The sequence below is a fragment of the Oryctolagus cuniculus genome, chromosome 15, assembly GCF_964237555.1.
Source record: "Oryctolagus cuniculus chromosome 15, mOryCun1.1, whole genome shotgun sequence".
NCBI lineage: Eukaryota > Metazoa > Chordata > Mammalia > Lagomorpha > Leporidae > Oryctolagus > Oryctolagus cuniculus.
The window spans coordinates 63,053,686-63,081,621 of record NC_091446.1 but is presented as its reverse complement, the minus strand read 5'-3'; the positions used below and the strand labels follow the sequence as shown (position 1 = coordinate 63,081,621).

Genomic DNA, 27,936 nt, shown 5'->3' with positions numbered 1-27,936 from the left:
CCGCTGGCTGAGAGGCTTCGCGGGCGACCTGCGTAACTAACGCTCCCGGGCCCTTCGGGCGCCGCCTTCCCGCCCCCGGGAACCTCCCCGCCGCCCCGCCCCGCGTCGCCTCCCACGGCGCAGGCGCCCTGAGCGCCGCTGAGTCAGGCCGGGGCGGGGCCGGCGCCTGCGCCTGCGCCGTGGGCGGCTCGGGCGGAGGGCGGCTTTATATTCGCGGGCATCAGCTGACGCCCTGCATTGCAGACTGCGGAGTCGAGCGGCGCCATGTACGCGCTCTTCTTCCTGGCCGGCCTCCTGGGCACGGGTGAGCCCCGGGACCCCCTAGTCCTGGGGAAGGGGGCTCTCTCAGCGCCCGCCAGCCGCGGACCCCGCCGGACCGGGCCTCCTCCTGCCGCTCCCCCTGCCCGGGTGGGCCAGGGGCGCGCACTGCGCAGGCGCCTGGGGCGGCCCGGTACCTGCTGGGGCGGCCTGGGGAGGGGGCTGGGAGACCGGGCGGCGCTGGGGCTGCCGGCCCGGGCTTGGTGAGGGACGAGTGGGCGAGGCGGGTGTGGCCGGGTGGCCGCGTCTCCCTGGGGACCCGAGTAGGTGCGGTTGGGGCCGTCCCCAAGGCTGCCGTTCCGGGCGTGGGGTGACCCTCCCGCAGCCGTGTTGTTCCTGAGGGAGGGCGCACGTGAGCGCGAGGGACTGGCCCCCCCATCCTGGGGCGGAAGGCTGGCCAGCCTGGTCAGGCGTCGAAGTGGCCTGAAGAACATGCCTAGCCCCTGTGTTGATGTTTATCATCTCTGCATGTGTGTGTGTTCCGCGCCCTACACCTGGAAGGCGCTTTTGCTTTCCACAGTCACTGAAGAAAGTGGGTTTCTCCTCCAGCCTTACCCTGCCGCGGTCCGGTTGGCAATCTAACGTCGCGGAGGTGGTGGTGGTGGTGGGGTCCGGATTTTTCCGCTCTGGAAGGTTTTGCACCGCCCTCGCCCCCTTTTGCAGTGGCCTTTGTGTTTGCAAAAATGTAAGTCGGGGAGTTGTGCGCAGAGTGGCACACCTGTTTATTATCCTGAAATGGTGCTGAGGGTTGTTAAAAGGCCCTGCAGATGCGGAGGAGAACGCCTGGGAACCAGCTGCGCTGCCCTCCTGGCCGAGCGCTGCCCTCCTGGGTTTCCCAACCCCAGCCGTTCTGTGTTGCCTAACTCGGGCCTTCACGCTTCAGGTTTAAACTGAATCACCGTGGCAGGGGAAGCCGTGAGGCGGGGTAGCTGTGGAGTGCCCAGTCCTGGAGGCACACCAAGGGAGCTGAATCTGAGCTCCGGCTTCCTCACCCTCCCTTTCTGGTTTTCAGTAATTGTGTGTCATTTAGGGAACAGCTTCCATCTTACCATTCAGCTCCTTGATGTATGTATTTGAAAAGCAGACAGCCAGAGAGAGAAGTCCCATCCGCTGGCTGGCTCCAACATCTAGCCAGGCCTGGGCCTGCCGAAGCCAGGAGCCTGGGACCCTTGTGGATGGCAGGGCCGTCGGCTGCTGGGTCCTAGGGGGCGCGTTAGCAGGAAGCTGGATCTGATATGGGATGCAGGCGGCTCAAACGCCCTCCCCCCACTGGGGTTCAATACACCGTAATACAGGAGCTAACAGCTAATGGGAAGTCGAAGAAATTAGATCTCACTTGTGGAGGCACTGGGTACAGGGTGCTTTTCTCCTCTTAGCTTTCAGCAGCTCCCAGGACTGTGACTGACGCTGGACCCAGCCCTTAGGTTTGTTCTGCTGCTCGGCTGGGAAGGTGATCCTGCTTAGGGGAGAGTTTGCGCTTTATGGGCACTGAAGAGAGCCTAGTTCTCACCGCGGCTTGGACTGCAGTCCCGACAGGGTCTGTTGAGCAAACCGGGGCTCGTCTTGCATTTCTTCTGCTTGTACAGTAGCAAGCTGTTCTTGTTGGCCTTGAGTCACTCTTGGTGAGACCCCTGAGAGTGCGGATTTGCTCAGGCTCACCCAGAAGGGACTTGGCAGTGTGACCTCCACCTCTGGTGTATGTGGGAGGGTGTTTTACCAGAATAGTTAATCAAGGAACCTTCTTCCCTGGACACTTGGGTAAAGGCATTATGATGGCCTTGGCCTCACCTTGCTGCCCGGCCTCGGGTTATGCCAAGGTCGTGCTGAGAACTTCTGAACGCTGGCTTCGCCTTGACTGCACGGGCTCTGTTGGAGCTTTTCAGAAGTGTTGACTCCTGACTTCTAGAGTCTTTGATCCCGAGGGATGCAGTCGATTGAGCCAGCATCAAAGGATGTGAAAATAGTTCGCCAGAGAGTGAGCAGTGCTAGATTCATTGAACACACTGCAGGAAAGCAGTGGGCAGGCTGGCGGGGCAGGCAGGGGCTGACCGGTGTGCACCATCTGAGGGCTGTACCGTAGCGGCAGTCCCTTTTTAGTTAGAGTGACTGTTACCTCCTTGCCTGTAAGGGAGCAGTCGGCCAAAAATCCGGACCACAATCCAGGAAGCAGACTTGGCACTGCAGGGTTTCCTCAGAATGAATTTCTGTGGCCCAAGAGGTTTTCCGTTGTTCGTGATATGCATCTCTGGGGGCAGCCGGGGAGCTGGTATCCACTCAGTGCCCCGGGGCCACCCGTGAGGGCCTGGGGACTGCAGCCATTGTCTGCTCCCTGGGAGGCTCTCGGAACCTGGCTGGCCGGAACTTGACCATTTCCACAGGGCCATCTGGAAGCTGGCAGGGCCTTCTGTGCTGTGTTGTCCTGATGGTCTGGGGGCTGGGACTCTTGCTTTTGAGTTACTTTATCCAGTCGACCCTGTCTTAGCCCCACCTGACAATGAGTGAGCCGGGGAGCCCCGATCTCCTTCCTTAAGACACAGGCAGCCAGAGGTGACCTTGGCAAATCACTGGCCATTTTCTGGGGACGCCAGGCCCAGAACTCGGGACTTGGCCTCTGCCCCCCCCCCCCCCCCCCCCCCGTCTACTTGTACATCTGCGCTTTCGGAAAGCTCAGTGGCAGTTGACACCCATGAGCATTTTAAGATTTTGGTCTTACGGGCACTGAAGGAAATGACCCCAGAGTGAGCTGTCCTTGTAAGCAGCCCGATAACCGATGCTGGGAGCCCCAAGCCCCCTCGTTCACCGCCCAAAGGGGTGGGACATGTAAACCCTGCCCTTGGCAACTCTTCTCAACCGAAGTCGTACAGCAAGGGCGAGGCGTTGGGTGGTCGCTGTCGTCGGAGAGGCAGGTGCAGGGGTAGTGAGGAAGGAAGCTGCAGGCAGGGCTCTCTGAGGCTCCTCTGTCTCACTGCTTCCCTGCTGAGTGGCCGACCACAAGTCTTCCCGCACTGAGGCAGGTGTCTTCTCTAGGGATGATGCTACAGTGTAGTGTTACGTATAAATTTTTTATTTGACAGGTAGAGACAGAGAGAAAGGTCTTCCTTCTGTTGGTTCACCCCCCAAATGGCTGCTACGGCCGGCGCGCTGCGCCGATCTGAAGCCAGGAGCCAGGTGCTTCTTCCTGGTCTCCCATGCGGGTGCAGGGCCCAAGGATGTGGGCCATCCTCCACTGCCCTCCCTGGCCGCAGCAGAGAGCTGGACTGGAAGAGGGGCAACCGGGACAGAATCCGGTGCCCCAACCGGGACTAGAACCTGGCGCCCATATGGGATGCCGGCACCGCAGGTGGAGGATTAACCAAGAGAGCCACAGCGCTGGCCGTGTTACCTATAAATGTATGTGCGTTTGCAGCTTTTTTTTTTTTTTTTTTTTTTTACCTTTTTGTGATGCAAGGTGTGCATTTGTAGTTGCTAAATACCAACAAGAACTCCCAAGTTTCACCTGCCAGGAATTCTGGATGACTCTTGTTTATCCATAGTAAATCAACTTGTATTCTGTGGAAGTAGTAGTATCATTCATGAAGGAAGAAGGATTTTTAAAATTTATTTTATTTGAAAGTCAGAGTTAGACACAAAGAGAGGAAAAGACAGATCCTCTCTTCCATCTGCTGGTTCACTCCCCAGATGGCCACAGTGGCTGGGGCTGGGCCAGGCTGAAGCCAGGAGCTTCTTCCAGATCTCCCACATGGGTGCAGAGGCCAAAGCACTTGGACCATCCTCTGCTGCTTTCCCAGGCGCATGAGCGCAGAGCCAGATGGGAAGTGGAGCAGCCAGGTCTCAAACTGGTACCCACAAGGGATGCCAGCATTGTAGGTGGTGGCTTTATCTGCCATGCCACAATACTGGCCCCAGAAGGATCTGTTTTAACGCATCAATGGTTTGAAGTACATTGGACAGGTTGCTTTGAATACCTGCTGTTAGTTGATGTGTGTTGAGCTGAGCGGTATCGACTTTTCTAGATCAGAAGGAGAATTTGATTCTGTTGTCTTGTGTGAAACTGGACCATCCAGACAGCTGGCTGAGGCTTGCGTGGTTGGAGAAGAGGAAGGGCAGGGTGCTGCTGGCTGGGGGCAGCACCTAAGGGCATGCTTGGAAAGCTGACAAGGCCAAGAGCAGGCCATGAGCACAGGTGTGCCAGGCAGCATTTTGAGGCCATCTTCTAGCCTGGATTCTGGATTACTGCCTGCCAGGTCCCGAGTCTTGCTCTCTGGGAGGCAGATTCTGGACTTTGTTAAAAATCTAGAGGGGAACACTAATGAAATTGCCCTGCTGGCTGCTTCTGTTTCTTAATTGATTTTAAAACAATGATAAATGTAGTGATTGGGATGAAGAATTCAGCTGTTGCTAAAGTACTAACCGTTTTTTCAAAACTCATGAAGTTCTTCTTAAAAAGATTTATTGATCTTGGAAAGGCAGGTTGACAGGGAGGGAGATGGCTTCCATCTGCTGATTCACTCCCCAAATGGCCACCATGACTGGGGTTGGGCCAGGCTGGACCCAAGAGCCTGCACTTTTTCAGGAGCCTCCACTGTGGGTGCAGGGATCTAAGCATGTGGGCCATCTCGTTGCGTTCGCAGCCACACCGGCAGGGAGCTAGAGTGGAAGTGGAGCGGCTGGGACTCTGACCAGCAGCCATGTGGGATGCTGGTGTCGCAGGCCATGGCTCGGCCCGCTGTGCCACCACACCTGTCTCTAAAGCCATGAAGTCCTAAGAAATAACTTGTCGAATTTCATAATCCTTTGTCTTGGGGCTGAAAGGCCTGTGGAGTGGAAATTTCATCTTAAACACGTGGTGGACATGAGCTGCCTGATCCTGGGCAACCTGGATTCCTGTATCTTATCTGTAAAATAATTGTTGCTCTCTGCTTGGGCTGCTCTGAGGCTTTACTGAGTTAATACGAGGAGGGGCTTAGTTAAGTACTGTTTGTTGCTGTACAAACCATACTGGGTTTTTTTAAAATTTATTTTTTGACAGGCAGAGTTAGAGACAGAGTTATAGACAGTGAGAGAGACAGAAAGGTCTTCCTTCCGTTGGATCACTCCCCTAATGGCCACTATGGCCAGCGCTGCGCCGATCCAGAGCCAGGAGCCAGGTGCTTCCTCCCGGTCTCCCATGCGGGTGCAGGGACCCAAGCACTTGGGCCATCCTCCGCTGCCCTCCGGGGCCACAGCAGAGAGCTGGACTAGAAGAGAAGCAACCGAGACTAGTACCCGGTGCCCCAACTGGGACTAGAACCCGGGATGCCGGCGCCGCAGGCAGAGGATTAGCCAAGTGAGCCATGGCGCTGGCCTATACTTTGTTCTTAGCAGCTTGTCCCAGCAGCAAGGGGGCCCTCTTACCACCACCACCTCCCAGCGCCTTTTATTTCAGTGGATAGGAGTTTAACAAATAAGACAAAATTAAATGGACTTAGTGTGTTATACCTGAAGGGCCTAATTACTGGGTCAGCAAAACAACAAACCCAGGTAGATAGACAGCAATTAGGAGGGAGTTGGAGGTATGTAGATGAGGGAGGCAAACGAGGTGTAGCTCCTAGGTCAGTCCTAGCAGAGCACGCAGAAGATCCCAGCTGCTTCCGGGTAACCTGACTGCTCGCAAGGAGGCGTGTCGTCACGCGCTCTGGGGCTGGGTAAGGAGGTGTCATGCACTCTGGGGGGCTGGGTAAGGAGGCGTCGTCACACGCTCTGGGGCTGGGTAAGGAGGCGTCGGCACGCGCTCTGGGGCTGGGTAGGTTTGTTCGAACCCCCAGTCCGGTTCCCCTCTCTATAAATGGAGGAGAACTGTTGGGAGCAGATAATAGCTGCGCGCAGGAAGCAATGGTGGTGGGTGTGAGCGTGGAGGGTAGGACATCCTACTGTGCCTCCCCAGGCAGTGCGGGCGAGCACCTCCCCGAGCCTGGGGGACTTGGTGCTGTGCCGGGCCCTCCTCTGTCACACAAGTTGTGCTGCATTGCCCGGTTCTTGCCTCTTGTTCTTCAGGTTCTGGAACATCTCTTAGACTTCCAGACAAGTGGCAGAGTAGTTCTAATGAGCACAAGTATGGCCCCGGGGGCAGTCCCAGCCCTCTGCTTCCGACAGCGCTTCCTGCTCATGCATCCTGGGTAACTGCGCATGATGGTTCAAGTGTTTAGGTCCCTGCACCTCTGTTGGAGACGCAGATTGAGGCTCCTGATCTTCACCTGGTACAGGTGTGTTTGGGGAGTACTCAGTAGATGGAAGCTTGCGCTCTTTTTTTTTTTTTGACAGGCAGAGTGGACAGAGAGAGAGACAGAAAGGTCTTCCTTTGCCGTTGGTTCACCCTTCAATGGCTGCTGCAGCTGGTGTGCTGAGGCCGGCGCACCACGCTGATCAAAGGCAGGAGCCAGGTGCTTCTCCTGGTCTCCCATGGGGTGCAGGGCCCAAGCACTTGGGCCATCCTCCACTGCACTCCCGGGCCACAGCAGAGAGCTGGCCTGGAAAAGGGGCAACCGGGACAGAATCCGGCGCCCCGACCGGGACTAGCACCGCAAGCGGAGGATTAGCCTATTGAGCCATGGTGCCGGCCGAAGCTTGCTCTCTATCTCATGCTCTCGCTCTCTTTTGCTCTACCTTTCAAATAAAGAACAAAACAAGAAAAAAAGTGAAAGTTGGGACTTGCTCTTCATTAGTTACCTCTCAGCTCTTGGCCCTTTCTGGAGTCAGGGCTGCTGGGCAGCCTCCTGGGCCCTTGTCGGTGCTCAGAGCCTTTGTGTTCGGTCCTCTCCCCCGCCGCCCTGCCGAGGGTCTTCGTCCCTGGGGACGGCCAAGCTCAGGTCACCTGCCGCCTCGTCGGACTGCTTCACTCTGCACCTGGAGCTGCCACCCAGCCCAGCCCTGCTCCTTGAGCTTGTTCTGTTTTTCTTCTAGTGCGCTCTGCCACCTGCATTGTGGTAGGCTTACTGTTTGGCTCACTTCCTGATTTGACGTAAGGTCAGATGTACTTCAGCTTGGCATGTGTTGGTGCACTGGTGTGTGTGAAATTAGAAGTTTTTGATCTTTGTCACAGTTACGTAGAGCACTTTCCTTTTTATTTTTTTTTTTTAAGATTTACTTATATGAAAGGCAGAGTTACAGAGAGGGAGAGACAAAGATTTTTCCTTTCACTAGTTTATTCCCCCCAAAGGACTGCAGCAGCTGGGGCTGGGCTGGGCAGAAGCCAGGAGCCTGGAACTCCATCCAGGTCTCTCACCTGTGCACCTGAGCCATCCTCCACTCTTCAGGTGCATTAGCAGGAAGGTTGATCTGAAGCGGAGCAACCAAGACTCGAACAGGTGCCCATATGAGATGCTGGCATCGCTGGTAGTGGCTCAACCTGCTGTACCGTGACGCCAGCCCTCCGTGCTTTTCTGAGATTGATTTTAGGAGTTGCTGCTCGATGGTGACTTCAGGTCAAGTGAAGTGTTGACCTTACACAATAACGTGTGTCCAGGTTAAAAATGCTGGGTTGAAGGGTCACGGAGCCTATGCAGCTTAGATGGTGTTGGTGGCCCTGATTTGAGGTGAATCTGAAAAGGGAATCAGCTGTGGTTTGAGGAACTTATTTCTCCTCTGTGGCTCCAGGTTGCCAGGAACCTGAACTCCATTCCGTTCTCCATGGGGGTGGCAGGGGCCCAGATGCTTGGGTCATCTTCCATTGTTTTCATTTTCTTTTTTTAAAGATTTATTTATTTGAAAGAGTTATACAGAGAAGGATGTGGGGGTTGGGGGGGTAGGGAGGTAGAGAGGGAGGGGTCGGTCTTCCATCCACTGGTTTACTCCCTAAATGGGCAATGCGGCCAGAGCTGGGCTGATCCAAAGCCAGGAACTTCTTCCGGGTCTCCCACATGGGTGCAGGGGCCCAAGGACTTGGGCCATCTTCCACTGCTTTCCCCGGCCACAGCAGAGAGCTGGATTGGAAGTGGAGTAGCCAGGACTCAAACCGTTGCCCACATGGGATGCCAATTCTGCAGGCAGTGGCTTTACCCACTATACCACAGTGCTGGCCCCCCATTGTTTTTCCTAGGTGCATTATCAGGATTGGAGACGGAAACCAATGCTCATATGAGGTGCCAATGTCGCAGTTGGTTGCTTAACGCACCATGCCACGAGTTAGAGTTTTTATTGGACTGCAGCACTCCTGAAAGTACTCGATCAGAGTTCACGTTCCCCAAATTAATGAAGCTCCCACTGCGCCCTGTCCTCGCATCTCAGTTGTTAGTGAGCGGAGTGTTGAGCTGGGGAGGCTGTTGCCTTGCCCGTGTGGTAGATCTCTTGACCTGGAATGAACCAGCTTAAGAGGAAAACTAAAAAGTGAGGTTGCTGGTGAGAGAGGAGAGGCAGGGAAGAAAGAGCCTTTGTCTTCAGTAACAGCTGACGCAGGTCAGAGGTGATGGGTGTCAGCCCAGGGAGCTTAAGAGCTTAAACGCCACTGATTACTTAGGCCATAAATGAGGTGTTTGGGCCTTAAGTTCCCCAGACCAGAACAGCGCCATTCTGAATGATTGAACAGGCAGTGTTTTATCCTGTTGTACAGGTGTTTTCCAAAAGCAGGGCTCTGTGAAGAGGGGCGAGTGTGTTTTGCCAGCTGTTGGGTACGGTGGTCAGTGTTGAGCGCATTGTAGGAGCTGCTCTTGGGGGACTGGAGTGCATGCATTCCTCTGAGAAATGTCTCGGTGCTGGGGAGCTGGGGACAGAGGCAGACGCGGCCCCTCCAGGGACTCCAAGTTTCCTAGCAACCTGCTTGTTGCCGTGGTGACGCATTACCCAGGCAGCAGATCCACTGCCCTGTGGAATGTATGCACTGACTGTCCGCACTGGGAGGCTGCACCTTGTGTCTTCTGTTTTTTATTTTGGTAACTAGACTCAAAACAGTATTTAGCATATGCTACCTGAAGTGTTTAAAAGGAAGAGCACACGTTGTGTGGCTAAAACAAGCAGGTAGAGCGTCAGGTACGTGTGCCAGGCAGGGTGGGGCCCTTCTTTGAGGTGGCTCTTGAAAATCTTTGGTCGTGATATTGTGTGCATTTGGCACCCTCAGTGGTGCTGTGCTTCATTAGAAACTTGTCATTTGCAGATTCTGTGCGTGAATGAGGTAGTTTATTAAACTGGGTTTAGGTTTGACTGTAAGCAAAAGATACTGAGAATAATAGTGGCTTAAATACAGTTGGATTCCTCCTGGTTATCACAGGAAATGGAGGAGCCAGGAGTGCAGCAGGGGCCTTCAAGCATCCTTCAAGTCTAGCCCTTTGTCTCATGGCCCGAGATGGCTGACTAAGTTCCAGCCACCACACCTGCATCCAAAGGCGTGGGACTGCTGCTTATACCCTGTTGGCCGGAATGGGGTCTCATGAGCAGACTCTGCTTTGGGGGAGTGGGGGAGACCGGGACATGTGGTCCTTAATCTTGGCAACCGTGTGTTGAGCTAAAAATCTGCAGTTCTGTCCTGACAGAGGAAGGGGGGAAGGAAGTAGGGGAGCAGCCTGTGTCTTGGCTGTGGTGGGGAAGGATTGTTCCTCAAATCGGCTTGTAAAGCTTAGGATTCTTTTTGGTCTGATTTTAAAGTTAGCATAGGAGAACATTAAAATTATGCTACAATATAAGAACTAGAACCCCTGTCCCGGTCCTCTCCCTACAGGTAGGTAGGTGTACCTTCAGTGAGTTCCTAGCTGTCAGGGTCAGCACCTTCTCGTGTAATCTTCACTCAGTCCCTGAGAAGCAGGGGCTCACTGTGGTGGCAGGTGCCCAGGGGCTGGTGGACAGCAGGCCAGGGATTTTTGCTGGGCTGCGACTGCTCCCAGCACACAGACGAGTAACATGTTGCCGTGTGCCTCCTTGCCCTTCCTATTTAAGGAGCGCCTGGAGAGGGTTTGGGGTGGCTCTTAGGAGAGCTGGGTTCTAGAAACACTTTGAACAGGGATGCCTAAGGCTTGGAGTCTCCTGCAGGGGACTCGGCTTGTAGCTCAAGTTTCATGAGCTTCGGAACGCGGTTCACCTGTGGGCTTCGTGCCCTGCCAGGCCCCTTCCTTGCTCATGCAGAACCTGTTTAGCACCTGGAGGCCCAGCGTCAACCCCCTGGGCTGGTACCTCACAGCGTGGCCCAGGTTTCGTTCTCTGGCCACTCCTGGGTCTTGAGTTGGGTAACTGCCTGTCTGAGGTTGTCGGGATCTGGCTCCTCAGGTCTTTGAACTGCCAGTTAATTACCTGGGAAGTGTAGAGTGAGCCGCTGAAGCAGCCTTGACTCGGCCCCCTGTGGGGCACCTGTTCCTGGTCACGGTGGGTGCATGAGAGCAAGCTGATCCGGTTGCTGCTGTGGGCGAGAGCACTTGGCGCCCTCCCGTAGGGTGCGGGCGTGCACGCACAGTGCGGCTGATAGCGAGAGGTTCCGTTTCACCAGCTCCTCAGAGTAGCCACCCAGGCCAGGCCCCATTTGCAGAGTTAAGGTCACGCTATTCAAAGTGGTAGCGCCAGGATCTCATGCCTGATTGCAAAGCTCGTCATGGAGCGGAGCAGACAAGTTCAAGTGTCAGGGAGGTGATGGGCAGGGCGGAACGGATGGTGTAGTGCCCTGGCGGTGTTGCATGTTGATGTGTGACTGTATGAACTTGACGTTGTCTTCACTTTGTACGTGGGAGGACAGAGTCTGGGGAGCAGTGATCTGCCTGAGGCTATTTGGAGAGGCCATCCGAGAGTTTGACTTAGAGGCAGATTGTGTTTGCTTCCACTGAACCAGGAGTTGCGAAGAGCATTAGATGGTGGTAAATTGCCCTAGAAAGTGTGCGTCTAAGACTTAGTGCCCTCTCGCAAGAAGTCTCAAGAGCACCTGCATTCCCACGGCTCCAGTGAGCTCTCCTTGCCTCCCGAGCTGCTGCACCCCCCCCCGCCCCGCCCCCGAGCAGGTGCAGCTCTTGGCCAGTCTCAGTATACTTGCAGTGAGACTTGTCTTTGATACACTGACGTCCATGTGAAGTCATTCAGAACATGGTGAATTTCTTCTAGAACATTTCTGTGTGTTCTCAGCCCGGGGGTCAGGAGGCAGTCCCAGCTTTCCCGAGGAAATAGCGTGGACGTCCGTGACTGCACAGAAGGCATGTCTGCACTGGCTCACATGCAGGCCCTTGAGCCGCAGGTGTAGTGTGTGGTTTGCCTGGAGTGGTGTTGGTGTGCTCAGCGGCCCACTTCATCAGAAGTCTCCCGGGAGGCCGGGCAAACAGACGTTCTAAGAACTTTCTTAGAGTTCATATTGCCTCGAGAAGGAAGTTGGTCTTTGGGGGCAGGGTGGACTCTGCTGGGGCTGTGTTTTGAGAAATAACTTACCAGAAAGTGGTTTGGGGTGAATTTTTTTTAAATTTGAAAGACCAGCACAGAGATAGATGTGTCATCCGTGGCTTACTTCTCCAGTGCCTGCAACAGCTGGGGCTGGGCCGGTTTGAGACCAGGAGCTGGAAACTCCACCTGGGTCTGCTGCGTTGGTAGCAGGGACCTGAGTCCTGGAGCCATCCCTGCAGCTGATTGTCATTCTACGGAAGTGGACATCTCCATGCTTAAAGCAGTTTTTTCTCCTGTGGTTGCTCTCATCACTTAACAAAAAAAAATTTTTTTTTTTAAAAGATTATTTGAAAGTCAGTTACAGAGAGTGAGAGAGGTCTTCCATCCGCTGGTTCGCTCCACAGATGGCTGCCAGCAGCCACCATTGGGCCAGGCCAAAACCAGGTCTCCCACTTGGGTGGCAGGGGTACAAGCACTTGGACCATCTTCCACTGCTTCCCCAGGCACATTAGCAGGGAACTGCATCAGAAGTGGAACAGCCAGGACATGAACTGGTGCCCATATGGGATGCCAGTGTCGCAAGTGGTAACTTTGCTTGCTGTGCTTCAGTGCCAGCCCCACTATAGAAAATCTTAGATTATAAAGGCTTTTTTATTTTGGGGTGCAAGACAGGGTGGTGAGGCTCCCTGACACTGTTTGGAAATAGTTGGAGAGTCCTAGGGAAGGGCATCTGGCTTAGGGATTAAACTGCAGCTGAGATGCCCACATCCCTTGCTGGAGTGCCTGGGTTCAAGTCCCAGCCCCTGCTCTTGGCTGCAGCTTCCTGCTGACACAGACCCTAGGAGGCAGCAGTGATGGGTCAAGTCACCGGGCTCCTGCACCCACATGGGCAGACCTAGATTGAGTTCTCAGCTTCCAGCTTGATCTTGGCTGCTGTGTGCATTTGGGGAGTGAACCAGAAAATGGGAACTCCCCCACTTTGTCTGTCTCAAAAAAAAAAAAAAAGCAGAAAGAAAATGAACCAGATAAGTGAGTCCCTTCCAGCCCTGTGACTTGGGACGACCCAGCTCTGTTTGGAGACAGCTGTGGGAGTTGTGTTTCCTAGGCCGGGGAGAGCCAAGTGAGAGTACCTGGCCAGAGGGCCAGGACCAGCCTCGTCCTGGGGAAGTGCATGCGGGGCGGCCAGTGTCTTGAGAAGGCAGAACACCTTCACTGGGGCTTTTCTTTCCAGGTCTAGCCAGCCCAGTCCTGGGCCTGAAAGAATGCACCAGAGGCTCGGCGGTGTGGTGCCAGAATGTGAAGACGGCTGCCGACTGCGGCGCGGTGAAGCACTGCCTGCAGACCGTGTGGAGCAAGCCCACTGTGGTGAGCGTGGTGATCCCACGTGTGGCCCTCTGCGGGGTGGGGCTTCCCTGTGTGCCTTTGTCCTGCTTAGCTTTGTTTGCTCCTGGCTGTGACCCTGTAGCCCTGTGTCACTGGATGTACCTCTTGGACCTGCCGAGAAAGCAGAGGCTCAGGTTAAGATTCCCTTTCCCTGCGGTCATCTGGTCTCTTCGGCGGAGAGGACCAGGCCCTCTGCTGTGCCCCGCCCAGCGCCCCCCAGGCCTCTGGAGCCCTCACTCCCCACCCTGGATAAGGGGCCAGTGCTCTGCAGTGCTGTTCCCAGCACTGGGCACACAGGCACAGCCCTGACCTTGGCCACTTACTCCAAAAAGTCTATGCTGAGCTCTGCAGGTTCTTCCTGCAGTCTGAGATTCTGTTCTCGCCTCCTCCCTCTCAGACAGGAAAACCCACTGAGTGAGGCCTTGGAGCTTAGGGGGTACTTAACATCTTATTTCCAGCCATAAACACACCAAGGAGGAAACCAGCAGCTGACCCTGGGGGACTGGGCCCAGCCTGTCACGTGGCACAGGCCATGTTCAATGAGTGGAGTTTGCGCTCTGAAATGAGTCACCAGCCACGAGTTCAGACAGAACACTTAGTTAACTAACGCCGCTGTTCTCTGGATTGTTTCTGAGCATGGCCAGGAGTGCTTTCAGATTTGGTTCCTCCTTTGCTCCAATCTCGATTTTATTGCTGCTTCCTCTTTACAAATTTGTCAGGTGAGGTCTGGATGGGAAGGTGTCCGTGGCTGCCTGGCCTCTGGGTGTGGCCCAAACGCCGCACTCGCCCAGCCAGGTCCCCAGGTTTGGGTTGATTGGACTGGTTTCTCTAAACGCAGAGGCGGGCGCAGCCTCCCTTACTGCCACCCGGAGGTGTTCGTTCCCGCTCCCTGGTCCAGAGCCGGCAGGTGCATTCCTCCCCAAGAGCGGTGAAAGCCAACCAGGGTCTCCTTGGCTCCCGGGTGGGGCCCTGATGCTCAGGCTCATCAGGGGGCTGCCTTGGTGTGGCTGACGCGGCACAGCACTGCTGGGAGGTCGAAGGTCGACCCAGTGCAGGGAGATGGCAGCGGGGTGTGCCGGCTGCCCCATCGCGCCTTGCTGTGTGATAGATGTGGCTCTGGCTTCGCTTCTGAGCCTGTGTCCTCAGAGTGGTGGGTGTGTTCAGGTACGTGACCTGTACCCTGTGCACCAGGGAGGGTGCAGAGGGGCGGAAGGCACAGACAGGAGCGCTGTACCCTGTGGGAGCACAGGGGTTTTCCGTAAATCACCCCCCACCCCCATGGCGTCCTGCAGCCAGGCACGCGCCGTGCGCACGTCCTGCGGTAGCTAGTGGAGAAGGAAAGCCGTGGCCATCCGCAGCTGTGTGGCGTGTGACTTGTGTGCACAAATACAGATCTTTGTCCCTCGGGTTCTTCGTAGAAATCCCTTCCCTGCCGCCTGTGCAAAGATGTCATCAGCGCAGCGGGCGAGATGCTCAAGGACAACGCCACCGAGGTGAGCAGCCGCGGGCGGGGAGGTGAGCAGCCGCGGGCCGGAGGGCGGGCGCCATGGCCGGCTCCACCCTCCACCCTCCACCCGGGAGCCAAGCCCCGGGGCCCAAAGGGGAGTGGTCTGGGTGGGCCCAGGGCGGCAGGTGTCTTCTGTCAGGGACCCTGGGGAGGTATTACAGGCCTGTGGGCACCTATATGTCTCTCTCTCTCCCTCCCCCTCCCTCCCTTTTTTTTTAAAGAAATGGGGGATGTTTCAACACTTTAAAAATGTAAACATTCCTTTTAGCACTGGGCTGTACAAAAATAGGCTGAAGTTAGCTGACTGCTGGACTAAGTATTAAATGCCCAAGGTTAATTGGGATTTTATGTGCATGACCTTAACATCCAGGTGCAGTTGGGTGTTCTCTGTTTAGAACTCCCTGTGTCTGTGGGACGTCAGGTCAGGGGTCGCTTTGTGTGATTGAGCCGACAGACGTGGGTAACCACCGGCCCCCCATCAAGTCCTCCTCCCTGGGGGCTGGCTGTTCTCAGGCCTGCTTTTTCCAGGGTCTGTTAAAGGTTGTCTTGCTCACGGCTGCTCCGCAGGGAGGAAGCCCAGCTCGACCCTGACCTTTGCCCGGTGTCCCCTCTTAGGAGGAGATCCTCGTCTACTTGGAGAGGACCTGTGACTGGCTTCCTAACTCCAACTTGTCTGCCTCGTGCAAGGAGATTGTGGACTCCTACCTCCCTGTCATCCTGGACCTCATTAAAGGAGAAGCGGTGAGTGGTGGCAACAGGCACTCCGGAGCCCAGAGGGGAGGGTTGGGCACGGGAAGCCTGCTTGCAGCAGGGGGCTCCCTCCACCGCTCTGCACAGCTCTGCACAGCTGGGGAGGCTGCGGCGATGGGGTGGTGGAATTGATGGTGCTGAAGGAGTGTGATCCAGGATTCTGCTTAGAGTTGCCAGTTGGGGGGCTCACATCCAGTCTAAGATTTTGAGAGGCAGAGTTAGAGAGGGAGAGACAGAGAGGTCTTCTACCCATTGGTTCATTCCCCAAATGGCCACAATGGCTGGAGCTGTGCTGATCTGAAGCCAGGAGCTTCTTCTGAGTCTCCCACGTGGGTGCAGGGGCCCAAGTACTTGGGCCATATTCTACTGCTTTCCCAGGCAGTGGGAGAGAGCTGGATCGGAAAGAGGAGCAGCTGGGACGCGAACTGACGTCCATATGGGATGCTGTCAGTGCAGGCGGAGGCTTAGCCTATTACGCCACGGCACTGGCCTGTGTCCAATCTTTCAGCTGACCCTTTGATCAAGCAGGTGACTTCATCTCTGTGAACTTAGAATTAAGGAGTGATCCGGGGACTGTCCTTGTGGGTTCAACTGTAAGTTTTCCTGTTGTTAATCCAGCAGGCACACGAGCATGTTGTACCCCAGCTGTGTGCCAGATGCTGGGTTTCAGCCATGAGCAAGGAGCTGCCTCTGGAGTTTGGAAAGGGACAGAGACAGAGTGGCTTTAGGAGACCGAAGAGGGTGGCAGGGCAGGAGCGTCCTGAGACAGGACCGTGGTTTTGACAAGGAAGGCAGCAGTCACGTTGTGCAAGGCCTTCCGGGCTGCGTTCAAGGATTGCAGCTGTGGCCGGGAGCCCTCGGAGCAGTGAAGGAGGGACTGCGTCGTCGGAGCTGCGTGGGCTGTGGGTAGCAGGATGTGCGGGAGGTCATCACACTGAGAAGAGACGCATCGGGAGTGCCTTCTAGGTCTCTGGGGAGATGAGGGCAGAGGGGAGCAGGTTGGGTGGGCTGGAGACAGTAATCTGAGATGCGGAGCTGGGCGCGGGCGTGTGAGGCACGGAGGAGGTGAGGACTCGGCGGCACGTGCAGGTGCTCAGAGCCCGGTGTTGCCTTGGCTGCCTTGTGGAGAGGCTTGGAGTTGCTGACCCTCCTCTCCAGCCCTCTCTCAAAAGAAGAGCCGAGGTTGAGCACAGGGGATGTTCAGGAAGCCTAGAGGCTGCTGGGTAGTTAGGCACCAGGGCTGGGATTGTGGTAGTCTGCTCAGGGAGTCAGCTTGGACAAGATGATGTGTTTCTTGGTTATGGGTGTGGGGAGAGGGGCGCACTCGATGGTGCCGGGCAGCCCCCGTGTGCTCGTGCAGGGAGCAGGTTCTCAGCTGTGCCTCTTGCCTGCAGAGCCGGCCCGGGGAGGTGTGCTCCGCGCTCAGCCTCTGCCAGTCCCTGCAGAAGCACCTGGCGGAGCTGAGTCAGCGCAAACAGCTCGCGTCCAATAAGATCCCGGAGCTGGACATGCCTGAGGTGGTGGCTCCCTTCATGGCCAACATCCCCCTCCTCCTCTACCCTCAGGACGGCCCCCGCAGCAAGCCGCAGCCCAAGGTGAGGCGGGGGCCCCGTTGTTGGTCGTGCTGGGGCTGGGACGGGAAGGGGGCCGCGTGTGCGGTTGTGCGGCTTATCCCTTGTGTGACGGCGCCTGACACCTGCCAGCCTTGAAGGGCTGGTCAAGGGGCACTGTGCCGTCGCGGTAATGAACACCCCACTGACTTTAACCCGGCCGGTGGTTGGAGAGCGCCAGGCGCCGTGGCCGGGAGTGGGCGAGGACGCTTCCTGGGCTTCCGTCCTCTCGGTCACGGCGTAGCTGACCTCGCCTCCTTGTCTGCAGGACGATGGCGACGTGTGCCAGGACTGCGTTCAGATGGTGACCGACATCCAGAACGCTGTGCGCACCAACTCCACCTTCGTGGAGACCCTGGTGGAGCACGCCAAGGAGCAGTGTGACCGCCTGGGCCCCGGCGTTGCTGACATGGTGAGCCTCGCCCCCGTGCCCTGGGGAGTGTGCTGGGTCCGGGAGGGGGGACCAAGGAGATGCGGCCCGTTGCCGCCTGTGGCAGCGTTTTAAGTTGCATCCTGGCCAGAACTGTTGTCGAAGGAGCGCCCCGTGCCCCGTCCCAGCTGCTTGGCTGCGTGACTGACGGGACAGAGTGACGGAAGGCCACTCTGGTGGAAGCGCGCTCTTCCAGTCAGTGTACGCGCTAGAAACCACACTGCAGCCGTGCGTGACCCTGTTTCTAAGAGCACTGGGGTTCTCGGTGCTTCCTGCGGAGAGCAGGGTTGCCTCGGTGGGAGCCCACGGGCACAGCCAGCAGGAGGCTCTGCCGGGAGCCCTGCTCCTCCTCGGGCTCGGACACACGCTGTGTCGGCCTCTCGGGTCCTCGGGTTTGGAGCTCTGTCCTGTTAGCAGCCGCACTCGGGAGATGGACTTGCATCACTCGGGTGCCGCAGTGGCTGATGGTTGGAGAACCTGCTGGGCTGGCAGCGGGGAAGCTGCTCTGGGTGAGCGCGCCTCTGCCAGGCGGGAGGCTGCGTGGGAGCTGGCTTCCTGCCTGGAAATCGTCCCAGTGTCTTCAACTGCTGGTTTAATTCCTTGCCCAGAGAAGCCCTCTCTGGGGGTGGTCCCATCGCTCCTGACATCCTCTCAGTCCGCTCAGGTACTGGACACCCCTAGACTTGGATGCAGCCAGGCAGGTAGAACTCCTTGTCACTAGAGTCCTGTCCAGGCGCGTGTCGGTGGCCTTAAAGTAGGAGTCTCGGGTTCCCGAGCAGTGGCCGGCAGCCGCCTTCTCTCCGCTGTGGCCGAGTAGCCGCTCTGTGACCCCAGGGCAAGTTGAGGCACACAGAAAGCAGCTGGGAAGAGGGACCCTGTCTGGTCCCTGGTGAGCGTTTCCCGCTGTCCTGCACGGTGCCTCTAAGTTGCAGAGGCACCCAGCAGTCATCTTTGTCTTATCAGAGCTGGCCCAGAGCAGACACTCCCAGAATTCTGCGGTGGGGATGTCCTTGATAGTCCCGGGGTGACGGCGTGCGAGGGGTGGGGTGGGGTGGGGTGTGCTGGGTGTGCCGTGGCGGCGTCAGTGGGACTGATGGTCTCTGTGTCTCCACAGTGCAAGAACTACATCAACCAGTACTCGGAGATCGCCGTCCAGATGATGATGCACATGGTAGGTGGCGGGGCAGCGCTCGCGCGTGCTCCTCGGCTCTCGTCATTTCCAGGAACTCTGAGCCGTGACGTTGGAGCCCCGGACGCCCCCCTCCAACCAGCAGGCTGTCTCCCTGCGGAGACTGTCTCCCCTGAAAGGGAAGCAGCCGGTGCTCAGGACGGCCCTGGCGCCTTCCTGGTGCTGTGCGGAGGCGAGCTGACCTGGCTTCCACCTGCAGCCCCTAGAGATAGTCCGCTGTGTCACTGAGCACGCGGCCGGAGGCTGGGAGGAGTCCTGCCCTGTGGAGTTGGCCTCGTGCACTGTGGCAGGCCCTGCTGCGTGAGCCCGTAGCTCCTGCACTGGCGCCTGTCGCAGCCTGCCGGGGAGGGGCGGGGCCGGCAGCGGCAGAGCGAAGGGAAGGGGGCTGGCTGGGCGGTGCCCACGGAGCGGTGGGGCGGCCTGCGGGCGTCCTCACGCGGGAACAGCACTCGGCCTCCCGGTCTGAGCTGCAGGGGTGCACTCTGTCCTCTGTCACGCTGACTGGCTGATGAGGTCTAGACTCGGGGACAGCTCTTGTTGATTGCCCACAGGGCGCAGCATTTTCGCTGTCACCCATTAGCAGCACAGGGACAGCGCTGAGTAGCTGGAGTCAGGACTTTAGGACCGGCAGAGCCGTCAGGATTGGCTTTGTGGCCCCTCTGGAACCATCAGATGTCCACCCAGGCCAGGGTGGGTACTGCACACACCCCGCCTCGTTGTAACAGCTGTCTGAGGCCGCTGGCGCAGGCACGCGCTGGAAGGCAAAGCAAGCCTTTGAGAGGGCTGCTGTGGTGCGCTGCCTCCTCCAGCTCACGGATACGTCCCTCGGGGTCAGAGTTCCAGCACGCAGCGTTGTCCGGAACGCATGGATGGTCTTGCTCATCCCAAAGACCATTTGGGGTTTCCTAACACATCACTGGGGTAGTGCATCATCTGCTACTTTGTACTTGCCAGGATGTTTTTGGCCACAAAATGTATACTGATGATGAGAAACTGGTCTGAGTGATTATTAAGTGGCCGTCTGAGAACGGCTGTGTGGCCAGGAATTTCCATAGCCCGTGCCCCGTGGCTGGCTGGTGATGTTTCTGGTTTGCCCCTGGAACGGTGGCCATCCTCACGGCCGGTGGGTGTCAGGTCTGTGGGATCCCCCGAGGAGGAATGACAGAAGCTGGAGTCGCCGAGCCCCAGCACCAGGCTTCTGATAGTGCTGTGGGATCTGCTTCCAGGCCAGCACTGGGCCACCTTCAGGCTGGTAGGACCGAGAGGCCTGGGTAGTGGAGAGGGCACTGCGTACCACACGCCCTTCCCTGGGCAGCCCCCTCTGCTCCTTTGTGCACCTGCCCGGGGTAGGCTCCTGCGGATGGGGCCCTTTCTAAAGGGGATCTTCTGGGGGCCTCGCTGCCCAGCGTGGTGAGCAGGATTTAGTGGTTGACCGTGGGGGCCACGCACACGCTGCTGGACAGTGTGGTCATCCCTTGAGGGTTTACAGGGCCCCTGTCCACAGGGTAGTAACAAGGGAAGCTGCCTGATAACCCGCCTGCGAGGTTCTGGCCCTTTAACTTGCTGTGACGTCCCTGCACCTAGTGAACTGCTTGGTTATTGTTTTAATTTTCTTAACTGTGTGTCCTTTCCTTTCTCTTATTTCATCTCCGATTTCCTGTTTTTTTGTTCAACAGCAGGATCAGGTATGTGATGGGGAATTTGCTTGTAGTTGCGGTCTGCTGCTCTCCTAGTTGGTGCTTTTTTTTTTTTTTTCCTCTTTGGTATGGTGTGGTCCGCTTTGACAGATGCAAAGAATGGTTGCGAAAGGCAGAGTCCCGTCTGAGCAGGCTGGGGAGAGCGTCTGCATCTCTCCTCTGAGGTTCCTCACTCGCTTTAGGGGGCTGGAAAACAAAGCCAGCCAAGCTCTGGGCTCTGGTCAGAATGGACACGCAGGCCGCACACGGGCAGGCCACGAGTGGGATGATGGGGAGCCACAGGTGGCCCGGGAGGTGCCCGAGCCTCTCTCGTGGAGGCCTGACTTCCGGCAGGACGCCTCGTGTCTGTCATGTCGTGAGTGGGCGTTGCATGTCTTAGCGCTTCTGCATGAGCACATCATTCACAAGTAGCTGGCAGATTGTTCCCCCGTCTGTTGGATCCAGAGGTGGAAGCAGTCTCTCGATCATGGCTTCTGTCCCTCTGGGTGATGGGCTGCGTTGGGGTCTGGAACCACAGCTGAGGGCCTGCTGTGGGAACCGAGTCCCCAGGCCCTTCTTGCTCTGCGCCAGGGTACTTGGGCCACTGTGAGGGTTGTCCCCCTCTCGGTGCTGGCATCTAGCTTCTAGACTAGACAGATTTTTTAAAATTTTTATTTCAGAAGTGGTGTTCCATCCGCTGGTTCACTCCCCAAATGTCCGCTCAGGTTGGGGCAGGGCCAGGCCAAAGCCAGGAGTCTGGAGTTCAGTCCAGGTCCTGCCCATGGGTGGCTGGGATCCAAGTGCTGGAGCCACCGCTGCCGTGTCCCAAGGTGCATGTGCAGGAAGCTGGAGCAGAAGTAGAGCCAGCACTCAGATGCAGGCACTGTGACAGGGGAGGCGGCATCCCGAGCCACGTCCTGCCCGCTGCACTGATGCTTGCCCCTCGAGATGCGTGATTTTTGGAAGGTCTTTTGAAATGACCTCGGTTGAAACACCGGACTTTTCACCTGGGCCTCCTCAGGGACTTGGGGCAACGCTGATCCTGAGACAAAAGCAGTGATGCACCTTCTGGGTCTTGACGCAGTTCTACTAAAAAGCCTGCTGCTTCTGCAGCTTTGTTCTGTTTTTCCCCCTCCATTCTTTTTTTTTTTTTTTTTTTTTTAAAGGCAGAGTGGATAGTGAGACAGAGAGAAAGGTCTTCCTTTGCCGTTGGTTCCCCCTCCAATGGCTGCCACAGCTGGTGCGCTGCGGCCGGCGCACCGCGCTGATCTGAAGGCAGGAGTAAGGTGCTTCTCCTGGTCTCCCATGGGGTGCAGGGCCCAAGCACTTGGGCCATCCTCCACTGCCCTCCCGGGCCACAGCAGAGAGCTGGCCTGGAAGAGGGGCAGCCGGGACAGAATCTGGCGCCCCGACAGGGACTAGAACCCGGTGTGCCGGCGCCGCTAGGTGGGGGATTAGCCTAGTGAGCCACGGCGCCGGCCTCCCCTCCATTCTTAAGATGCGCCAAAGCTGGGCTATGTGGGATGTGCTTGCCATTAAGAGTCCCCACCCTGACAATCTTAGACCCCCCTGACATAAAACAGGGTGAACCACAGGCATGGCCCAGCTCCTCCTCCCGTAACAGCCCCTGATTTAGTAATCTTGTTGCCACTGCTTTGTGGGGTTCTTGGTGGGAGGCCGATGCCATTAGGCCCGCAGCTGGGTGCTGGGTGCACTTGACGCACAGTATACAGAGCGCGCCAAGCGTGTATACTTGTCTGGCTTTGGGCATCTCAGTGCGGTGGTCAGCGTGGCTGAGCTGCCTCGTGCTCTGCGGTTTGGTGGTTGGCTCTCTGGATGGTGGAAGGGAGCGCCACACAGGTCTTAGGACTGGAAGTGATTCAGCGCTGGGGGTTGGGTTTTTGTGTGCACTCTGCGTTGTGAGCGTGGAATGTGGTTTTAAAGGAGCCGGCATTTCCCCCTTAGTGCCTCGGGTGCTGCCGCCACTGAGAGATCCGGTGTGGTTCTGTTTCTGCCACACTTGGTTTGCTGTTGGTGTGTGGGCCGGGTCATTCCCCCTCCAGAAAGATCCTGGAGCACGGGTGTCCTGGGAGTCCCTGTTCCCCGGGGGGCCCTGGCTGCCGGCCTGCCTGACAGCCCTCCGGGCTTTGCATGTCCTCTCCCCAGACACAGCCGAGCCCTCTTCAGTGGAAGCTGGGATGTTGGCCTGGCCTGGGGGCGGTGGGGGGGTGGACCTAACGGAGGGCCCAGGGTGCTCCCTGGCGCCCAGCCTTTTGTAGGGAGCGGGTTACGGAGTGGTGAGTTCAGGCTCACATCTGATTGGCAGTTTTGTGCTCTCTTCAGCAACCCAAGGAGATCTGTGGGCTGGTCGGGTTCTGCGACCAGGTGAAGGAGATGCCTATGCAGGCCCTGGTCCCCGCCAAAGCGGCCGCTGAGAACGTCGTCCCTGCCCTGGAGCTGGTGGAGCCCGTCAAGGTAGCTGGTGTCCCTGTGGGGTGCGGGCTGCGCCCGTGAGTCAGGCCAGGCTCCTGGAGATCCCCAGGTCCAACACCGCTAGGTGCGGTGTGGCTGTTCCTGCACTAACGCAGCCACCTGGCGCCGAGGTCTCGGGAGAAGCTGTTTCCCTGCACTAATACAGACCCCGGTGTTCCGGGGTCAGTGTGTGTTTTCTCAGCGTGTCATTCAAGAGGGATTTCTGTGCCTGGCTCCAGCCCGACTGCACATGTGCTGCCTGGGTTCCCCCTCGCCCTGCATCATGGCACAGATGTGATAGTCCCACAGGATTGCCCCTCCTGCTCCCGGCCCTTTGTGGCTTTCTCTGGGGGTGTGGGAGTGCATTTTGGGGCCTGGACTCTGTCGGTGGGTAACGATCCCAGGACTCCACCCCACAGGGCTCACTGTGGGTCAGGCAGTGCTGAGCACACATGCTGATGGGGCTGGTGGTCTGGCTCTGCAAGGCCCAATCCGTGTGCTGCGCTAGCATGTGGCATAGCATCACTTCCAGAATGTTCCCTGGCACTTGGCCACCAGCGGGCCCCCCCCCCAACGTGTGACAAGTGTGTGGCCCACAGGAAGTGCCACAGCATCAGGCGTGGTCAGGGAAGCCCCCCTCCCACCTGTCTTCCCCACGACACGAGAGCGTGAGCGAGCCTCGGGCTCCTGCTGTGACCGGGAATTCCATACAAGCAGACAGAAACGTGTAGTGTCGCCTCCCTGTTGACTGCCGCTGGGGCCTCGTGCACGACGGAGGTGGCGCTGTGCCCCCACAGGAGGTTCCCCACAGCCGTGCCACGTGTCTGAAGACAGGCCCTAGAGCGGCAGGTTGACGCGTTGGCGCTGCCGAGTGAGCCGCCGGCCGGCCGGGGTGGGAGAGCCTAGCTTCGCAGGGCGCACGGACCGGACCGCGACTCCTCGGCCTGCCCCTCCCCTACTCACCTCCCCAGCGCCAACACCGTGTGTGGACAGGGACCTGCTTCAGTTCTCCGTAGTCGGGTGCGGGGGAGGGGAGGGTGGCAGTGTGGAGGACGGGGCAGGGTTAGGACAGAAAGGAACTTGAGCGTGGGTGGTGGTGAGAGGAAGCCCCGCTCGTCGAATTCCGTCGGCCCAGGCTCCTCCTCTGTTAGGGGAGCAGGGCTGAGGGGCGCGGGTCGCGGCATCGTGTGCTCCTGCCCTGTCCGCAGGAGAGACCCGTGCAGGCCCGTTCCGACCTTCTGTGCAAGGCCTGTGAGCTCGTGGTGAAGAAGGTGGTGGATCTGATCGACAACAACAAGACCGAGGTGTGCCGCCGTCCTGGTGCCCCCACCCCCAGTGAGCCCGGCCCTGCGGGGTGTGGGGGGTTCGGGTCTGGCCGGTGCTGCGTGTGGACGCCCGTCTGAGAAGGCATAGCCGCGTCTGCTGTGAGCCCTTTAGACGGGCAGGGAGCCGCCCCTCCCTTCCGCCCGGGTTCCTGGTCATCTCCCCTACCACCCCCACCCTCCTTGCCCTGTGGTTTCACATGGCTCCCTGGCTGTGTTTCAGGAGGAAATTATCCACGGTTTGGATAAAGTGTGCTCGGAGCTGCCCGTGTCCATCTCGCAGGAGTGCCAGGAGGTGGTGGACACGTACGGCAGTGCCATCCTGTCGGTGCTGCGGCAGGAGGTGGACCCCGAGCTGGTGTGCCACATCTTCCACCTCTGCTCCTCCGGCAGCACGCCGCCCAGGCTGCCCGTGGTGCCCGGTGAGCCGCGGGTGGGTGGAGGCCGGCCCGTGCCGGGGCTGGGAAGGCTGCTGGCACTGAGCCCCGTGTCCCGTCCTCCGCCCTAGCCCGTGTGGCCCCGGTGAAGGACGGCGGCTTCTGTGAGGTGTGCAAGAAGCTCGTCAGCTACTTGGAGCACAACCTGGAGAAGAACAGCACCAAGCAGGAGATCCTGGCTGCCCTGGAGAAAGGCTGCAGCTTCCTGCCTGACCCCTACCAGAAGCAGGTGCGGCCCGCCGATGGGACCCCGGGCTGGGGGCTGGCGGGGAAGCCCGCTGTGGGTGCCTCCAGCCACGGGGTCCAGGGAGGTGTGAAGCACTTGGAGGTTGGTTGGCTCAGGCGGCCCCACGGGGGGACAATGGGCTGAGGCCGCCCCGCGTGGGCAGGTGTCAGGAGGGAGGCCCCAGGGCCGCTGGCCAGGAGCGTCGGTGTTCTCCTGGAGGCGCCTGCTCTGCCCCGGCCTGGCCTCCTGGGCGCCCCTGGACCGTGTCCCCTCTCCTCGCCAGTGTGATCAGTTTGTGACCGAGTACGAGCCTGTGCTGATCGAGGTGCTCGTGGAGGTGATGGACCCCGCCTTCGTGTGCCTGGTAAGTGGCCCGGGCCGCCGGCTGCTCCCCGCCCGGGGCGCCGCCTCTTGGACTCGCGCCCACGGACAGGGTGTGGGGAGAGCGCACCAGGAAGGCAGAGCAGCGGGCTGTGGACGGCAGCCCCGTGCTCCGCTCCCCGCTGTGTCCCCGCCCATGCTGGCTGCCGCCCTGTCCTGAAAGGGCTGCGCAGGGCTGCGCTCGCTCTGACCCTCCTCTTTCCTCCTCTTCTCACCGTGTAGAAAATTGGAGCCTGCCCCTCGGGCCCCAAGCCCCTCCTGGGGACGGAGAAGTGTGTCTGGGGCCCCAGTTACTGGTGCCAGAACTCGGAGACTGCTGCCCAGTGCAACGTGAGTAGTGGGCGGGCTCCCTGCCTAGTGTAACGGACCCGGGGACCACTCTGTCCCCCGCCTTGGTCTCGGGACACGGCCCAGAGCCGCGGTTAGGCTGGCTCCTGAGCCCTCCGGGAGGGAGGCGGGTGTCCTGCCGTGGGCTTTGCTTCTGCTTTCTCGGCCGTGTTCAGTTCCCCTGTGCCATTGTCAGACTTGCACCGTCACCGCAGGGGTTGCACAAGGCCCACGGGCCTGACTCAGATGTGTGTCGCGGGGCACGCTTGCCCTGCAGCCGCAGGGTGCCGTGGCCCTGGCCGCGCTGGCCGTCACCTGTTTGACCTCTTGCTGCCTGCCTTTGGTGGGAGCAGTACAGGTGTGGCCTGTTCTACCCAGTGTTCCTCTGTGCAACCGTTTCCGCCTCCCTGGGGTTCCTGTGACCAGGCCAGGGGGCACTGAGTCACCATGGCAGGGCGGGGCACAGGGGCCCCGGGTGCTGGCCGCACCTGTCCTGGGCCGTGCCCCGTGTTGGAACGGCTTGTGGCTGCTGGCCTGGGCCTGTGTGCCCCCATGGGGGCTGCACCTCTGCCTCGAGCCTGGGGTCCTGGTCCCGGCCGGGCCCCGCCCCCTCTGCACGTGCTGCTCTGGGCACTGGCTGAATGGGATAATGGGATGGTCCTGGGATGGGTGGGGGTGGCCTGAGCCTCTTCTGAGCCTCTCTCCTCCTCCGCAGGCTGTGGAGCACTGCAGACGGCACGTGTGGAACTAGGAGGTCGGGCCTTGGGAAGGGAAGCCGTAGCCTTGTTACCTACTTTCACCTGGGGTAAAGAACCCCTCCTCCTAGTTGACTTTGTTCTAAAAATAGGACCCCCTCCCCACCCTTCGCACCTCACTTCTCTCCTGTAGTGTTGCTGCCCCCAGGGCAGGTCCAGCTCCCTACTCCCCTGTCCCCGTTCTCACTGCTTGACGGTTGGTGGCAGTAGTGTGCACCGAGGGCTCCGGGCTGCCCGCACGTGGCGGTGGACTCGGGCGGGCCGGAGCGTCGTGGGGGCATGGGAAGCTGTCCACCCTCCGAGCTGGGGCCTTGCTCTGAGCCCTGTTGCCCTAACCAGGGGGCCTCCCAGGGAAGAGCAGCTCCCTAGCGCGGCTGTGTTAATTCCTGTGTCCGGGCCCCGCCTGGGTACCCTTGATCCTGGTGATGCCTTGTTTGGGGTCCCCGGGGTTGGGTGGGGAGGGGGAGTCTGCTTGAATGTACGCCGCTCATTCCCTGGGAGCCTGCACCCCGGGGTGCCCACCCGGCTGCCGCCCGTGTGACTACTGAAGCTGCTGTTCTTCCTGGGGTGCCAGCACCCAGCGAGGGGGGCCGTCGCTAGCAGATGAACCTGAGTTGTTTGTTTTGCACTAAAGTTCCTGTGATTTAATAAAGTTCTGTTAACCAGATTGGCCAGGATCGTTTCTGTGCCGCCAAGTGGGTTTGAAAAGCGGCAACCCCTCTCCTCCCTCGGTGCCGCCCGAGCCCGCTGCCCTCCCCCGGCCAGCGCGGAGGCAGGGGACCAGAGCCAGAGTGTAGTGCCAGTTCCTTGTGAGTTGCTTTTCTTTTTAAATGGACCATTCCAGAAACTCTCAATGCGTGCCAATTGAACAAAAGTGGGAGAGTACTGAGAATAACTTAAAGGAATACACACAGACACTCCACGTTCCAGACGCGAGGGAGCAGCAGTCTTCTCTCCGTAAGCTGGGCGGAGGGGGCAGCCGGGACACGGGGAGGAGGCTCTGTCGGCGACACTGATCACCTCCGCGGGGCTTGGGTGGAGTACAGGTGTAGGCCAGCAGGGGGCGCCAGCTTCCCTTGTCTCCCATGTGCAGTGCATGAGGTCCGGCTTGGCCCTTGGCCTCCCACGTCCCCACTGTACCTCGTCCTTAGATGCGTAGCATTTTTGTTTGGTTTTCTTAAAAAAATAACATTTACTGAAGGTAGGTCAGATGACTGAGCGCCTGGCAGGAGTAACTCGGAGCAGCTGATGGGGGCCACCAGGGCCAACCGGTCCTCGTCCAGCGCCCACCGGCCTGGCCTGGTCATAGCTCTGTGATCTCCAGCGGGCTCTCCATGATGACGTCGCGGAGCTTGTGGAGGGGCGTGGATTTGGCGGACTCGGTGCGGGCGTTGCGCTCGAAGGCCGCGGCCTCGGAGGCTGCGAGCGTCTCCAGGGAGCGGCCCAGGCCCTTCTGGTCGTCCTCGGGCAGGCTGCTGAGGTCGGTGGCCAGCAGTGTGCCGGTGCTGCCATGCACCACGTGGATCCCGTCGGGCCCCTTGAGCTCCATGGGCGGCTTGTGGCGGAAGCGCAGGCTTCCCTGGCCTGGGCTGCGGTCCCCCAGCTCCTCCTCCAGCTCGCTCTGGATCAGCTGCAAGAGGCCAGGAACCCCCCCAGCAAGGTGCTCAGGGCCCCACCCCCAGGGCTGGCAGGTGCATGGCCCGGAGTGGACCTGGGTGCAGAGGGACGCGTAGGGCGCTTTGTAAGTGCATGCACGCCGGTCTGCAGTGCAGTGTCCGGCTCTGTCACCGCGTTGGCCTCGTGTAGGGCCAACTGTGGCAAGTGTCCCCTGGGGAAT

At 58.8% G+C, this 27,936-nt stretch overlaps 2 protein-coding genes across 2 annotated transcripts in view; one reads left to right on the top strand and one right to left on the bottom strand.

The window, feature by feature from the left end:
* Positions 1–145: 145 nt before the first annotated feature.
* On the top strand, positions 146–26,766 carry PSAP (prosaposin). The gene is made up of 14 exons (XM_008269996.4): positions 146–304; positions 12,866–12,999; positions 14,436–14,510; positions 15,140–15,265; positions 16,669–16,869; positions 17,153–17,296; positions 18,429–18,485; positions 22,523–22,654; positions 23,860–23,955; positions 24,197–24,395; positions 24,482–24,639; positions 24,920–25,000; positions 25,240–25,347; positions 26,060–26,766. The coding sequence occupies exons 1-14, from the start codon at positions 265–267 to the stop codon at positions 26,093–26,095; spliced, it is 1,587 nt and encodes a 528-aa protein (XP_008268218.2). The 5' UTR covers positions 146–264; the 3' UTR covers positions 26,096–26,766.
* CDH23 (cadherin related 23) overlaps positions 26,065–27,936 on the bottom strand; it is a 361,784-nt gene continuing 359,912 nt past the window's right edge. The window contains exon 68 of the mRNA XM_051823796.2: positions 26,065–27,729. Within this exon, the coding sequence (XP_051679756.2) occupies positions 27,403–27,729 (327 nt within the window). The 3' untranslated portion in view covers positions 26,065–27,402. The remainder of the gene's footprint in view (positions 27,730–27,936) is intronic.

What these genes read in the sequence shown, in the direction of transcription:
- PSAP (XM_008269996.4), top strand. Translation starts at nt 265, where the DNA reads ATGTACGCGCTCTTCTTCCTGGCCGGCCTCCTGGGCACGG. An exon ending in TCGACAACAACAAGACCGAG is followed by an intron (nt 23,956 to 24,196) that starts GTGTGCCGCCGT and finishes GCTGTGTTTCAG; the next exon opens with GAGGAAATTATCCACGGTTT. An exon ending in CTGACCCCTACCAGAAGCAG is followed by an intron (nt 24,640 to 24,919) that starts GTGCGGCCCGCC and finishes TCTCCTCGCCAG; the next exon opens with TGTGATCAGTTTGTGACCGA.